This window comes from Phoenix dactylifera, chromosome 2 (genome assembly GCF_051530095.1).
Source record: "Phoenix dactylifera cultivar Ajwa chromosome 2, Ajwa_hap1_PhDact_Kaust_v1.1, whole genome shotgun sequence".
Lineage (NCBI taxonomy): Eukaryota > Viridiplantae > Streptophyta > Magnoliopsida > Arecales > Arecaceae > Phoenix > Phoenix dactylifera.
Genome location: NC_143191.1, coordinates 5352886 through 5368718, shown reverse-complemented (window position 1 = coordinate 5368718; position 15833 = coordinate 5352886). Strand labels below are relative to the sequence as shown.

Below are 15833 nucleotides of genomic sequence, written 5' to 3'. Positions count from 1 at the left end.
GATAAAATTTTGCTATCGACGCTATATATTATATATGAGAAACTATATCATACAAGTCTTACACCTGAAGAATGTCCCTTCTATGGTAGCAGAATAAACCATCCTCCCTTCTATATTATACAAGCCTCCAAGAATAAAAGAGATCTTAAACCAGCATGGAACAACTTAGCAGCTGAGAAATTATTAGGTGGACCAAATCCACTTTAGAACTAAGATGAAATCATTCTAGATTGTGTTGCTATTACACATTAAAAAAAAAAATTATGATGATTTTCATCCTAGGTCTACGGTGGATTTGATTCACCTATTAGTTTCTTATAGTAGTCAGTGTTCTTTTAGTGCTTATGCACGCAAAGAAACAACTACCTCTTCAACTTTGAAGTCTCCTCGTACAAACTAGTTGAATTATATTGTTGTACAAGAATTCACCTCAAGTTTTATTGTGCTCTTCCTTTCTATTCTTACTCCACAATCTAACCTTCCAACACCCTCTCCCTCAGATTCTTGCTCTCTAAAATGGAACCTATCCAACTTGAGTCACCAATGTATATATGATCTTTTTCTTTACTTTTAATGACTATAAGTTAGGATCTCCTAACTTCTCTCTTTCATAATAATAATAAAAAAAAATGGCAACAAAATCTAATTACTTGGTTATACAAAGACAATGTTGCTGAGGATAGGAAGTTAAGATACTTGGATAAAGTGAACTGCAACAGCAATCCCTGGCAAGTACTGTTTATATGGAGAACTGTTAGCATGACATCAATCTTCAACAATTAAAGATAGAACTAGGAAGAGCAATCATAACAAGCAAGAACACATTATATAGTTCTTTCTAATTTTTGTCAACTACTACTAGGCTATTCTAATCTTAAAGCACTAGTAATAATAAAAAATAAGATAGAATAAATGAAATATTATGAATAGATTGCCTATGCAAGACATCCATAATCCCAGCATAAGAACGTTATCACTACATTATGAATAATTAGGAGAGAGCTATATATATAGAATATTAATATCTATAGTTATTCTAAAGTTTTATGCATCATGTAGTGTATCGAAAATATAACAGATAATAGTTAGATATTCAAATCTAGTTTTATAAACATTTCAAAAAAAAAAAGGTTTGCCCTCCAAAACGTCATTTTCTTCTAGTATATTATACAGCATAATCCATCAAATGGGCCCTATATAGATAGCATTATTGGTTGCAATAATTGAACCTATAAGTAGATAAACAAAAGGTATCTATATCATTTGGCTAGCATGAAATAGTGCAACCCAAAAAACTTGATTTTTAGAATTCTTTTTGTATAATAATTTTATTACCATGCCTTTTTAATGCTGATTTGCATGGCTTGCATGGTTGCTCTTAACCTTAGTTATTGCCATCGATTCCTATAGTAATTTATAACTGTGGTCAAATGTATAGATCCGTATAACATTATACCATCTAGCATTCCATGACATTTATGCGAGATCTTGATTATTTTTCAGAAGCTAGCAAGCTATTTTTACAGCTGATGGCACTTCTTAATGCAAATTATTAGATGTAAAATATCTGCCATATTCATGTTGCATACTGAATGCTTTGAATTAATGGAAACACTAGTGAAACCATATGCATTGGGATCTAGATCTCAAGATCAAATACAATAGTAAACCCTGGCATTCTAATAAAAATTTATAAAATAAGCACTAGGTATTGGTAGCATAAATGTATATATATTATTAAAGAAATTTCTTTTTAAAAAAAATCTAACCAAAAGAGATAAAACAACAAATATATATCAAACCAACATAAAGTAGCTGGTAATACTTTTACTACTATTTTGTTTAAATTTGCTTGGCATACTTCTTATCGAAAATTATGTTGTAATGGGGAAAAAGATGATGTAATCAAAGAAAAAAGCAACAAAAAATCAAATAAATTTGTATTAAGTAAGCAAGGATAATAATTTTACCTTTGCTCATTAGATTAGCATTTACATTATAGTTTAAAATAATTCTTCTCTTTGTCTAAAAAGCTAATTTATTGTTTATAATATACAATACCCTCTTTGAGGGTCTATGGTGAAATCATCCCCAAAATACAATGAACTTGCTTAGCCTGATCCTTCTCACATAAGCGGAATTGCACAGGAGTACCCAACAACTCCTCCGGCTACCCAAATAAAATGTTAGGAAGATTAAAAGAAAGAATAGCCAAAAAATAAATTGGAAGGAGTGGAAAACGAAAAGTGAGTGGGGATTTCCCCTTTCTTAGACCAAGTAACATAAGCCCTGAATGGATCATGATATGAAATTCGAAGACCAAAAACTGAAATTTTATTGTAGGTTTAGTACAAATAACCATCGGAGAGGTCCCTAAAGATCTCAACAGCTCTCTTAAAACAAAAAGCCTTAATGGCCCATCAGTGCTAGCTCTGGTGCTCTCAAATTTTAATTCGAAATGAAAGTTAGTGTAATGTTTACATTATGAGTTCGAAGTTTAATAAAGAATTAGACTTCATATGTAATGCTTAAAGTTTTATTTTAAAATTCAAATTTAAGTTATAAAAGATGTATGGTAAAATATGCCGCACATATTATGCCCTACTACGTGCATATGCACTATACAGCCGACCAACCGAGCATATATGCACGCGATCACGAATCTATTACCTTTGAAGCTCAACTTGAACTTGCAAAAATAGAATATCTATAAATGCAAAAATACTTATATTTAATGCCATTAAGGGTTAAAATTTAAAAAATATAAATTTATTTGAGAAAAAAATAAAATTTTATTTTCAAATTAAATATTTTAAGATCAAAAATTTAAAAATTTCCTACTATGACATTTTTTCGGAATCCCAGTTCGTCAATACTCCGTCACCGGAGCCACCCTCTTCTGGAGGAAGCATTTATTATGTGTCTTTTTTTTTTGCCTATGGAGGCATCTTATCAAACCCAGTCCAACCATTACCAGTTCCCATCTCGTAGCCACCGTTATCATGCCACCCTAAAAGGCATCCACGCTGTCCAAAAATAGAATCATCCACGTGCCTCCTCACCGTTTAATAGAGAAATGATACCCTGCACCATGCACCACGTGGCGTTAAAGCAACCAATCACGCTTCTCGGTTTATGTGGGCCCATCATCAAGGCGCACGGTTCGGATCGCTGCCCCGCGAATCTAATTCGTTTTGTTCCTGTTGTGCACTGCTGACGTGGTGCGCGTGGTGCAGGGTATAAATTTTCCAATAATCGCCGCCCCGCCACACGTTCCGCTTCGCAGAGGATTCCTCACGAAGACCACGAGAGCAACGATGAGGTCGCCGAAGGCAGCGCCCGAGGACGAGCTCCACCACCGACCTCCGGCGGCCGGCGCCACGCCGCCCCCGGCGCAACAGGCGGCCGGGAGGCGCAAGGGCACCGCGAGCCGGGCGTGGCTGGTGGTCTCGGACTGCGGAGCGTATCTCGAAGAGGTCGGGAAGCACTCGATCATGCGGCGGACGGGGCTCCCGGCGCGGGATCTGAGGGTCCTGGATCCCCTGCTCTCCTACCCGTCGACGATCCTGGGGAGAGAGAGGGCTATCGTGATCAATTTGGAGCACATCAAAGCCATCATCACCGCCACCGAGGTGCTCATCCCCAATTCCAAGGATCCCATGGTCGCCCCCTTCGTCCAGGATCTCCAATCCCGGGTCTCCAGTTCCTACGGCGCTCCCCAGCAGGTATCACCTAGGAAAATTAAAGAAAAAGATCATGATTGTCTGCTGGTTATAAGATGATAGCTCCCTTTCTTAAAACCTATCAAAATTATGTTCTACTTGTTGGTGGACGACTGAGAAAATATGATCAAGTTCTTCTTCCGATTTTTTCTGGTGTTTTTACTCCGTTCTGGGAAACAAATGGGCTACGTTTTGTATGTTTGGTAATTTATCGGAGGAATCGAAGATATTGCACGAAATTGCTGTCTAATTTGAGAAGTACGCTTGTTCAAATATTCATTTTCTTAAAAATTGGATGTTATACATTTGTTATTTGATATGGCAGTAGCAGTTTGATTATTATGAATGATCAAACGCTATACGATCTTTCTATCTTATTTGATATTTCTATATCAGATAAGCTTGTTTGGTTCAAATCTCGGAGATGGAAGTTCAAATATGCGTTCTTCATGAATTGCTTGTCCTAAGATTTTGATGCAAGCGTAAAGAACCTATTTACATGCAATGACTGTTTGCATGTTAACTAAGCCTGTAAATTATTTTGGTTAATGGTTTCTGACTATGCAGATGAAGTTACACCTTGCTTACTGCATTGGACATAATAATTCAAAACCTGTTACAGTAATCTTCTCACTTCAATGAAAGTTGGACCAACAAAATTGACACTTATTTATTAATGTTCAATATAAAGGCTGCAGAGTCCAGTGATGTGGATGGAGAGGCTATGGCTAAAGATGCATCAATGGGAATAACTAAACAGAATAATATGTCAGCTGGTGAAACTCCAGAAGGCAGCCCTACGAACCCAATGGATGCATGCAAACATGGTGGAACTAAGGTGCTACCTTTCGAGTTCAGGGCACTTGAAGTCTGCCTTGAGTCTGCTTGCAGGTGCCTTGAATCTGAGGTATATATATTTTTTTGGAACATTTGGACTTTTCATATTGTAGCTGTTACCCATCTAAAATGTTTGTCATGTTGGATATTAGTTGCACTATAGTTTTGTCTGGCACATTATCCGTATGTCATTTTACCTTGTTTCTGTTTATTTTTAGATATCAGGTAGACTGACTTAAATTATCAAACCTACTGCCAAATATTTTGGATCAAGTGAATCCTCACGCAACTCATCCTTAACTGGGGTCACATAATATTTGTTAGTCGTAACTTTTCCTGTGTTTTCTTTTCTTGTTTATTTTTCTTTTCTTTTCTTTTCTCTTCTTCTTCTTTTCTTCTTTTCTATTTTTGTCTTATTTCATTTATCAATGAAATGTGGGGTGGCTTGCCACATTTTTGCTTAGGGGAAGGAAGAAAAACCTTTTAATAAATATAGACCTCTGTTGTCTCTCTCCCTCTCCAGACTTTCTAGAGAGAGACCTTAGGTTTTCCTCCTTTGGGCTCCTTGGCCCTTTGTGGAAGTTGGTGTTGGAGGCACTTGCAAGGAAGATACTATGGAAGAGCATCGAGCAGCGATGGAGCTGCCCGGTGCTAGAGATGTGGCTGTTGTGCCAGTTTAGGCAAAGGGAAGGCACGACGATTGGCAATGACATCAATGCATTGGAGCTGGGGAGGTAATGGTTGTGCGGCATACGTCATGACACAATTCAGCATGTTGCCCAGTTCAACTAGTTCAAACCGGCCAACATTGTGTTCACATGCGTCGGGTGTTTGGGGTCGGGTGTCAAGAGCTTTATATTTTGAAATTTGAATGTAGCGATCCTGTTAGGTTGGGCTAGTTGTTGTTTGGGCTTAGGGGGTGTATTTTTAGCTGTGCTTGAGTTGTTTTTGTAGCAGGCTTGGGTGGGGATCATTTGTATGCTTTCCTTTGGGTTCAGTTTTGTTGGTTGGCCTATTTTAGACTATTTGATTGCTTGGTTTTGGGCTCCCCAACTTCGCCCTTTCTTCTCTTCTCTTCTTCTTTTATTTGTCCTTCTATTTTCCGATCTCTCCTTTCTTGGCTTTAGCCCCTAATTTATTTCATATGTCAATAAAATGTTGTGGTGGATTTCCACCATTCTGCTAAAAAGAAGGAACAAGTACAAATCTCCTCCACCTTTGAAACTGTTTTAATATATCCGAACCCTTATCCTTAGAGTACAAAATGATAGTAGATTTGTTGACATTTTTTTTAAATTGATGAGGCTTCATGCTGATGCTGATGCGCTCGTTTTTCATCCATCTTTGTGTGTTTTCACTGAACATGCACCATGACATTCTTGTTGCTCCTATGCTTGGAACATGAAAAGTGACTAAAATTCTGAACTGCACAATATTTCAGGCCTTATTTGCCTTAAAGAATATTCATTTGTATTTCAAAGGCATGTCCTGATCCCTTAATGCTGTAGAAATGTCTTTCCATTTTTTTCTGTGTCCACTTTTCAATGCGTTTGCATTTCCAATGTTCCTTTTTCTTCTGCAAAGTTTAATAACCTTATTTCTCTAAATCTTTCATTCATATTATTAAATTAACGGTAAGCCGTAATCTTCCACATATATTCTAAAAATAATGTAATTTTGCCTTTGCTTGAGTAGCATCAACAATCAATTTTATGCCAAGATATATACATATAGGCTTGAGATTGACTTTGTAGTGGCTCACACTGTGGTTGGAACCTACTATTCTTGCCATACCTGCTTTTAGCACCTGTTACTTCTCTTCCATATGTATTATCAGCAAGTTTTTCTATCCCCGTTTTATTCATATATTTAATGGGAGCCTTGAAACATTTTATTGTTCTACCGTATCATGCAGTTGCTACCAGTTGATATTGAACCACATTCAGAAGAAGCTTAAGCATCTATCGATTTATTTTACTAGAATAATACTGCAGTTTTGATGCACTTAAATTGTTATATCTATCTCATTTATGCAGACTATTAATTTTTTATCTATCTCATATATGTTTCTTAACCATTCATTCTCCATATACTTTTTAACTTTATCTTTTTAGTATTATGATATCTATATGCAACTGCCAAGCACTATTTGGATACAGTTCTCTCCATATCTATTTGTTGAACTACTGATTCTTCTATTTCAGACATCGACTCTAGAGCAAGAGGCATATCCTGCTTTGGATGAGTTGACCTCAAAAATCAGTACACTTAACCTTGAGCGTGTTAGACAAATCAAGAGTCGTTTGGTTACAATTTCAGGGCGTGTGCAGAAGGTAAGAAGTCAAGATCTTATAGAGTTAAATGCAACATCTGCAATATAGCAACATTTTAGAACAGTTAATGATTTAACCTGACCAGATATCTAGTTATGCTTGTCTAAATTGGTGATGGTTTTTCTCTATTTGAGCTCAACATTTTTGGGCTTAAGGGAGACCATTATCTTTAATGCTGTAATTTGCTTGGTGAAGCACCAGTGTCTAGTTTGCAATGTTACCTAGACATGATATGAATGTCAAGTCTCCAGAAGAGTCGGACACATGATCTTTCAAAATGTTGGACACCAGGACACGTCTATATTATATTAGAATGTTAGAATATGTGCTGCTGTAGGTATATGATGAATAACTTATTGGACCAACTGCCATGTAATTTGATAGCATTCATAAATCCTTTGCTAAATATTTTGTTAGACTTGAAAACTTCAATTTATAAAGGTCAAAAGTTGTCGTGCAACCATGATGACATTGTAATCTGCTGATTTGAAGTGAAAGAGTGTCATGAAGTGTCTAGGTCTCCAGCTGTCCAGACACATCAAAAGAAAAGATTTTGAAGTGTCTGAGTAACACTGCTACTTTGCTGTGTTCTCTTTTTTTTCCTGGCTGCTAAATTATAATTATTTCAGTTTCCTTCTCTTATGACTTTTTATATATCATTTTTTAAAAAAAGAAGTTGTTATTATATGTTTAACAGGTGAGGGATGAACTTGAACAATTACTAGATGACGACATGGATATGGCTGAGATGTATTTATCAGAGAAGCTTGCTCAACAACGAATTGGTGAATCTTCATCAAGAGTTGATATAGACCATGATTCATTTGAAGTGGAGGAGGATAGGTAACTGTATTGTTTTATTTATAGTAAATTGGAAATGGCATGAAAGAAGAGTATTGCAGTCATACATTCTATAAAGCTTTATAAGTATTATCGTCAAAAGGGTTTTTAATCAAGGCTGTCATAATTTGATACATTTTTCAATGATGATAATCATACAACTTAGTTGGACTATTGAAGTCATTATTATGTTCCGCATGGTACATTTGGAATAAAAGAGTATGATCTGTTCTTTTGAACAGAAATTAGTTCTGTATCAATTGCCGCTATGCATGTGATAATTGTTAACCGCATGTCATGACATGGCATTTACAATGTATAATCATAGGAACAAGCTTGCAGTGTGTCTTGTGTTGCCTTAAAAAAAGCATTTCTACATCTTATAAAGTTTTTTTTTTAACTTCTTACGAAAAAAAAAGAGTGCATTGATGATAATCATAAAATTATAAGTGAGTTGGACTATTTAAGTCATTAGCATGTCTCACATGGTACTTTTGGAACAAAAGAGTGCAGACTGTTCTTTTGAACCGAAGTAAGTTATATATCATTCGTTGATATGAATGTAACAAAAGTTGACAGGATGTCATGAGATGGCATTTACAGCCTATGTTGCTTAAGAAACAGGCTTGGGTATGTCCTGTGTTGCTTAAGAAAAGCACTTCTACGACTTATAAAGTTTTGAGAAAAGGTCACTTCTTAAGAAAAAATGTTGTGTTCGGTAATGATCGATACAAAATGATTATTCCTGAAGCCAAAGCCGAAAAATCTGATGCTAGAACAAGCTAGAAGAACTAGATTGTGGCTTATGCTTATATGGAACACTTGCATAGTTTCCACAAAGATGATGAATTTTCTCACTTAATGGTAGACATATTGGAAGTGCACATGAATTTGATAAATTTAAATTTAATCAACTCATTGTGGACCCAAGCAAACCTAATTATAGGATTTTATGGTCATCTTGAAGTTCTTAGTTCAAATTGAAATCTTAAAAATTTGGATTCAGATATACCAAAATCAGGTTCAACCCTATTGAGACCAGATAGATTTTAAAACATACGTCCAGATTATCTTTTACTAAACATCAAACAAGTGAAGAATTGCTTATCTTCAATGAACATTTACCCTTCAAAAATGCAAGCAATACAAAACAGACCCTTATTTGTGCCTTCAGACCTCTTTCCCACAACAAGCAGCAGAGAGAGAATTCAAGACCTGGTGAGAGAGGAACATAAGAAAGACAGAGAGACAACTGGTTGATTGTCGTCCAATCAGTCCTTGGCTCACCTTTCTTTGTTGCTGGTGAGCCCCATTCATGACCAGCATCTTCTCTCCTGTTTCCTTTAGCAAAGGCTGGCCTGGCTACTTTCTTTAGTGTAGTTCTCCATTCGTCCATCTGTCTGTCATCTTCGTTTTCAAAAGGTAGAGCTAGCAGATCGAAGGCGGCCTATTGGCAGCAGAATCCATAGTGGAGAGTGAGCATCCCTTCCTGTCTCAGCAAATCCAATTCAAGTCCTATTCATGGGGGATGTAGTTCCAGTGATTTGATTGCGAGACCCAGTTGAGCTGAGCGACACTTTGCTAAGAACCCAGTCTCATGCAAAGGATAGTAAGTTAGTATTGGGTAATTCTATCTTTATTGCCTTTGACTTTACCTCTCCTGACTGCTGCGGCTGAAATAATATGGTTTCCCAATCCCCTCTTTTGGCTTTGTGGAAGGAATGAGAGTAGGTGCTATTTTCACCCTCCTTTTCCAGATCCTTAGGGATCTTATGGAGTTTTTCTTTACTAAAATCAGCCCCAGTGTTATGCCCTAGGAATTAGGCTCCATTTCAAAGCCAACCTCCTCCTCTATCCAGTTCTTTCTGTTTATGGAGGATTTTTCCCCTTGATCTGATAGATTTGTTGAGCCTTCTTCAACAGTTGTTTGGGCTCAGGACAAGAACTCACATCCCAATGATATAAAGATGAGGTGATTATTTATTGCCTAAACTGTTTCGGAGTAGAACTGTCGCGGCCTGTGAATAAACTACATTTTCTTACCAGAAAGCTTGGAATGAGAATCAGATCCACATTGAGATGATACCTACCGATGACAGATGATTGGCTTTTTCTTACCTTTTAAAGTTGTGGTTTCCTGTTAACCTGTTGCTCATGATCTGTCTGGTGGTTTATCCTTTTTAGTGGCTATCATATATATTAAAAAAATCTTATCATTTAGCATATATGTCCATGTCCAAATTCTTTTTTTCTTGATGTGAGTGGTCTTGAAACAAGCAGGAACAACTGAATTTAATGATGATTATATGTTGTGCTGTTATATAATTGGGTTAGTTCCAGCCATATATGGATCAAATTATAGACTTCAGATGTTCATATGGATTTGCTATGTAAATAGTAGCTCAATAGGAAACTAATTTAACCACTTCATTGTGCAGCATGCATTTCTAATTTAATAACTTCAATTATAGATGGAATGGCCATATCAATTTAGACACGCACCCCCCCCCCCCCCCCCCAACCCAAGTTAAATGTTGGCTGTCATTCCATTTGTTCAATATGAGATTCCATTTGCTCATCATTTTGCATTATTATACATAAGGCATTATATATACGTGTGTGTGTGTGTTTGTATGTGTGGTTATATTTACTGGCTGGATACAATTCCCAGCCAAAAGTTTAGAGTCATGATTAAAAGTTTGACTTCAGGAGCCTCCATGCCGTGTTTGTCATGTCAAAGTGCCGACTTAGTGTCACACTTATGATAACTTTATAAATTCAAGATCTCAATGATGTTTGACCCTGTGACCTTTAAACAAAGGAGGGTATTTAGTACTAACCACTCACACAAAAATGACAAAACTCTAACTGGCTTGTAAGTAAAGTAGTATTTCTGATCATATCTAATACAATGTGGGCAAATTCTTACAAAATTGGCGTGAACCAACCCTGTACAAATTTGAAAACTCATCACTGTCATCATATCCAAGCCCTTTCGCATCAAAATGGGGTCAGATATGGAGCACAATTTTAAGCAGGAAGACTCCCATCATCATAACAAATCCTTACAAGCCACAAAAAAATGTAGACCTGGCTTTATTCATTTATTGAGTATCTACTCAACCTAAACTCAGCGGGCAAGGGTTTGATGTATCTCATGGCTTTGAATATGCTGGTGCACCATGATCTGGATTGGAATTGCAATAGCGTTTTTCAATTGCTAGATCAATCTTGTCTGGTGTGACCACCAGTGTGGCTGTGCCTGTCTCCGTTAAATAAGTTGTACAAGAGTAACCCAGTTATTTTCTTCTAGGGTTCGTAGTCATCAATATTGGTTTTGCTGTTCCAGGTTCACAGCTTTGCACTTCTTAGATGTAATTTTGAAGTTTGAAGCAAATAGGAAGGGATGCAAGGACAACTTGACTCTTTGCTTGTCACATATATGTATATATTACTATTTGTTGCTTGTCCAAAAGTCTCGCAACTTTGATTCTTCATCTATCTTTCGTTCTTCAATGTTCTGTGCTGCATTAGTTCAGTGCAACTGGTAATTTATTTTTTTTAAAAAAAATATTAACTTGCTTGAATACTAAAATTGCTCCCTACTGATCTGTGTTGAAATTGTTGGTTATGAAGCCAAGCACATCCTTATGAAGATTCTTTCTAGAATTTACTGTAGTTTTATTTCAGTGAAATTCTTCATTATATGCCTTTTGATCATTGTTCTTAAGCTCCTCGCATCAAATAATATATGCACTCAGGGATGAAGATTTCAAAGACGAGACAGAGTATAGCCATGGAAGTTTAGGCTGTTTTAAACCCAACATTGAGGAATTGGAGATGCTTCTAGAGGCTTACTTTGTGCAGATTGATGGCACTTTGAACAAACTATCCCATGTATGTAGTACTTCCCCTTTTTATGATATTTAAGTATCTTGCTATATTTTCATATATCATTAAAAGTTTGATATAATCACCATCAGGCTTCATGAGATAGGAAATGCGGAAGGTAAATTGTGCAAAAACTATTGATAGTATTTGATCATAGGATAACACCTGAAATTTTGGTGTCTTCTAAAGACACTGTTTATGGGAATCTATCACTCGTGAACAGCTAATGGTCCTAGAAATATTCTCCAATGACTGTGATCAGCAAAACGATATCCCCATTTAGATGATATTCCAAGTCCTAGCTATGTTATTTCCTGGTCTGTGTTTGGGCATGGCTTCATCATTCTTCAACTGTGGCTTTGCTAGTGAATCAGGTTAGCTAGAGGTTAGTTAAGATGTTATCCGCGAGGGGCTATGTCCTGTGTATGCATGCACAAGCTCATGCATATACACATGGTGGTTTCTAATCCATTATTATGTTTCTTTGAACTCTTTCTCATTCTCAAGTAATGATTATTTGAAAGTGTTATGCTGCAAACAAAAAGATAATGCAGATTGTCAGCCAAGAAGACTACCTTCAGTTTTTGTATCCTTCTCAGAGAAGTACATAGAACCTAGTACTGAAGTTTGTCCATTATCAACATAGAATAAAACAACTCTGAACACTACCACTGCTCTGACATGCTTTTCTGTAGGAACTTTTCAAAATGTGATAAAAATCACATTTCTCCTTAGTCCTTTCTAAAGTTGGTAATGCCTAGGTGCTGTTTATTCAGGTTGGATTCATGTGCCTCCAACCTGGTCTCAGACATGGACCTGCTAGGGAGCTCAGTTCTAATTTTAACCCAAACCATACTCATTCAAGAGTCATGCCAGATCTGGGGCTGGGTATGAGCGGTTCTATAAGGGACACTGATTTCAACAATTCAGATCTGGATATGTTAAAACATGTCCCCAACATTACGGTCATTAGGTCTGCTTCGGGTTCAGAGCAGGTCTGGATCCACTTCCAAGAGTGCCTCACTATTCGGCAAGCTATAGTCCCTTCAGGCCCTCAAAACAATTTTTAAGTGATGTGGTTTCAAAGCATAATTAATCAATTTTATGTGAAATATGAAGGTTGCAAGTGTAAAATTATACATTATAGACCCAGTAAACTGTTGGGTCCAGATCTGGGTCATTTTCAGTACATAAAAGATAGTCTACACCCTAATTAATTATATGGATGGGTTGGTTTGCATCCTAGTTAAACTTTTGCTAGACCCAATCCTGGATCTGAGATGCTTCTTGGGTCTGCCTCTACATCCACACCAAATCCATAGTTATATGAACCTAGAACGGGCTTAGGTCTGCAGATTTAGTTACAGGCTGATGGCCTTAAGCAATGCTAGTATGTTTCACTAATCACCATCTAATCATGTGTCTTTTATGTGCACAAAGTTGAGGGAGTATGTCGATGACACTGAAGATTATATCAACATCATGCTGGATGAGAAACAGAATCAACTGCTACAGATGGGAGTCATGCTGAGCACTGCAACCATGGTACTCACTGCTGGCGTTGTAGTAGTCGGTTTATTTGGTATGAATATCCAAATTGATCTCTTTAATGCTCCCGCTCCCTCCATCAAATTCTGGGAGACCACCTTTGGCACCATAGGTGGCTGTATTGTTCTATATGTCTTTGCTATTGGATGGGGCAAGAAAAGTGGACTACTGCAATAATATCACAGTTTTTGAGGGAGCATATAGCTCAGACAGAAGGTGCTTTTCACTTGTAACTTTGAGACCGTGTTGGAAACACCAACAGGATGGCCAATTAAAAAAATAAGCTCTTTGTCCGATGATTGATGGTTCAATTACAGTTTCTTCCAGAAAAATGATGAAGGATTATATAGGTTCATAAATTTTTACTTTGTGTTGTATCTGAACATTTAAGTAGTATAATTAACGGATGTAATTACTGGGCTTGTTGTGAGACTTCAAATTAATGATTGTGTTTTATTCTGCTGTTCATTGATTTAGTTTTTCGTTGTTGAAAGTTTGAATATTTGAATTTGTTTTCATGCTGTTTTGTTGAGGCTGTGATATATGTTTTATCAAAAAAAAAAAAAAAAGGCTGTGATATATGCTAAATTTAGTGACATATCATGACATTTCTCAGCTTTAAGATTATGTGATCCTAAAGTGTCAAAATCCTTCTTATAAATCAGTTTCTTTTCTGTCCTCAGAATCAAATCTTTCTATAATTTTATTGAAATGGCGAAAAGGATTGTTGCTTCTTAGATGTCGGAATTCTTTGCCCTTGCCAAGAGATGCTTATCTATGAAAAAAAGGTGAGATTATTGTCCTACAAAAGAGTTATCCATTAATCTCTGCAATATTTCACATCTTCTTTTGGCAGGGCTCCAAATTAAAACACACTTGTTACTAAATTATTTGGTTTCAAGCAAGTTCTTTCAAGGAAAGCAGATAAATATCAATCTCTCCTCACATATACACAGTGGAACATTATCGCATCTGCTAAGCTGCTCAACGTTTGTAAAGGAACTTGAGCCCTAGACTGTATTCAAAAGAGGTTGTACTTCTAGGATATGGCAAAATTGTGGATTGCAATCCATTACTTGATCATCGGTAGCCTTCCTCGAGTGTTCCTAGACTCTAGTAATAACCCAGATGCAACAATGGCAAACAAAACAATCACATTTTCGCCTCTGGTTCTAAGCTACAACAAATTAGAAACTCCTTGGTTGCTTTATTTGACCTGGAACTGATGAGGACTCTTCGGAGAACAAATTGTGCATTGCTTCCATATCTATGCCCTAGATTGAAAGGCTACTAATTTTCAAACCTTGCTTGTGAAAATTGAAAAGTTCGAGCGTGAAATCATTGATGGAGTTCTTGACATCAAAGAAACCTTTGCAGTCCCGCGAAAATTATCCAGCTTTGGATGCACTGCCTAGAGTAGGGAAACCATACTCTAGAAGCGCAATGCCTGTTCATAGAACATTCACCACTTCGGCTAATGTTATAAAGGTTGGCATGGCTATCAGCAGCCCTGCATCCTTATATAACCCACTATATGTTAGCAAGGGGAATATCCCATATGCATCTATGCTGCCATGAGTGGCTATTTAGTACAGTTCATCGGAAGATGAGAAATCATTTATGTTGTTGTTTATGTCAAGATTTTGGAACTATATCGATTGAATTGGAATCCTGAGCCTTTTAGTCAAAGAAAAGATAGTCTACTTCAGAAGGCAAGATCACAGGTGATAATTTCCTCAGTAATTCTTCAGAGAAGGACAATGCTTGGAGATGTACCTTAGTAGAGAAACTTGTGAATTAGACTAGCATGGAAATAGCATAAGGGTTAGGTCCTTCGGATTCCTCATGAGGAAGCATGCCACCTACAAATTCCCATTGCAATAGCCTAGCCTGATTGGCTTAGCCTGCCAAATTGATTTCAGCCTACTTGATTTAAGCTGAGCCATGCATGTGAAACTACATGTCTCATAATGGAGGTTAACCCTAAGAAATTTCATTATCTAGCCCAATTAGCTCGATGAGCATCCTTGCTGGTTTGTTTGCGGGCAAAGAGAGATCATGTATAAATTAAAAAAATAATATGGAGCTAATTTACTAGAATTTAACCAAAAGCAGTTTTTTCGGGGAACATATGTTGCAGCTGCGCGGTACATTTGAAAAGGTGGGGGATAGAAGGGCGTAAATTTTAGGCCGAGCAAATAATTGGGCTTAATTTATGACAATAGGTTCGGCTGGATGTGTTCAGAGAAGCTGCTTTATTCTTATCTCAAATTTAGAAATAACCTCGTAACATTGGAGCTACACATTGAGAAACAATGATCTATCTTTTAGAAAAAGTCTGACTCATATCAGGATAAGAGCTTATATAGTTGCACATTGAAGATATAAAGTCTTTCAAATTACTTATGAGATTATTCAACTTGTTGAATAGTTTAGCTAGTCTACTTTACATTATTTTTTTAAAAAACTTTATTACTTTTTTATATTTTTCTTATAATTATATATATATATATATATATATATATATATATATATATATATATATATATATATATATATATATATATATATATATATATATATATATATATATATATATGGGGGCAGCCTTCCTCTCCTTCATTTAAAAAAAAAATTGACCGCAGGTGTAGGCTTCCGTACA

General features: G+C 36.5%; 1 protein-coding gene across 1 annotated transcript; it reads left to right on the top strand.

Annotated features, from left to right (window-relative positions):
- Positions 1-3232: 3232 nt before the first annotated feature.
- LOC120112475 (magnesium transporter MRS2-F-like) lies at positions 3233-13639 on the top strand. The gene is made up of 6 exons (XM_039131998.3): positions 3233-3725; positions 4414-4629; positions 6764-6892; positions 7590-7735; positions 11494-11629; positions 13064-13639. Exons 1-6 carry the CDS (start codon positions 3318-3320, stop codon positions 13346-13348), a joined length of 1320 nt encoding a protein of 439 aa, XP_038987926.2. The 5' UTR covers positions 3233-3317; the 3' UTR covers positions 13349-13639.
- Positions 13640-15833: the final 2194 nt, after the last annotated feature.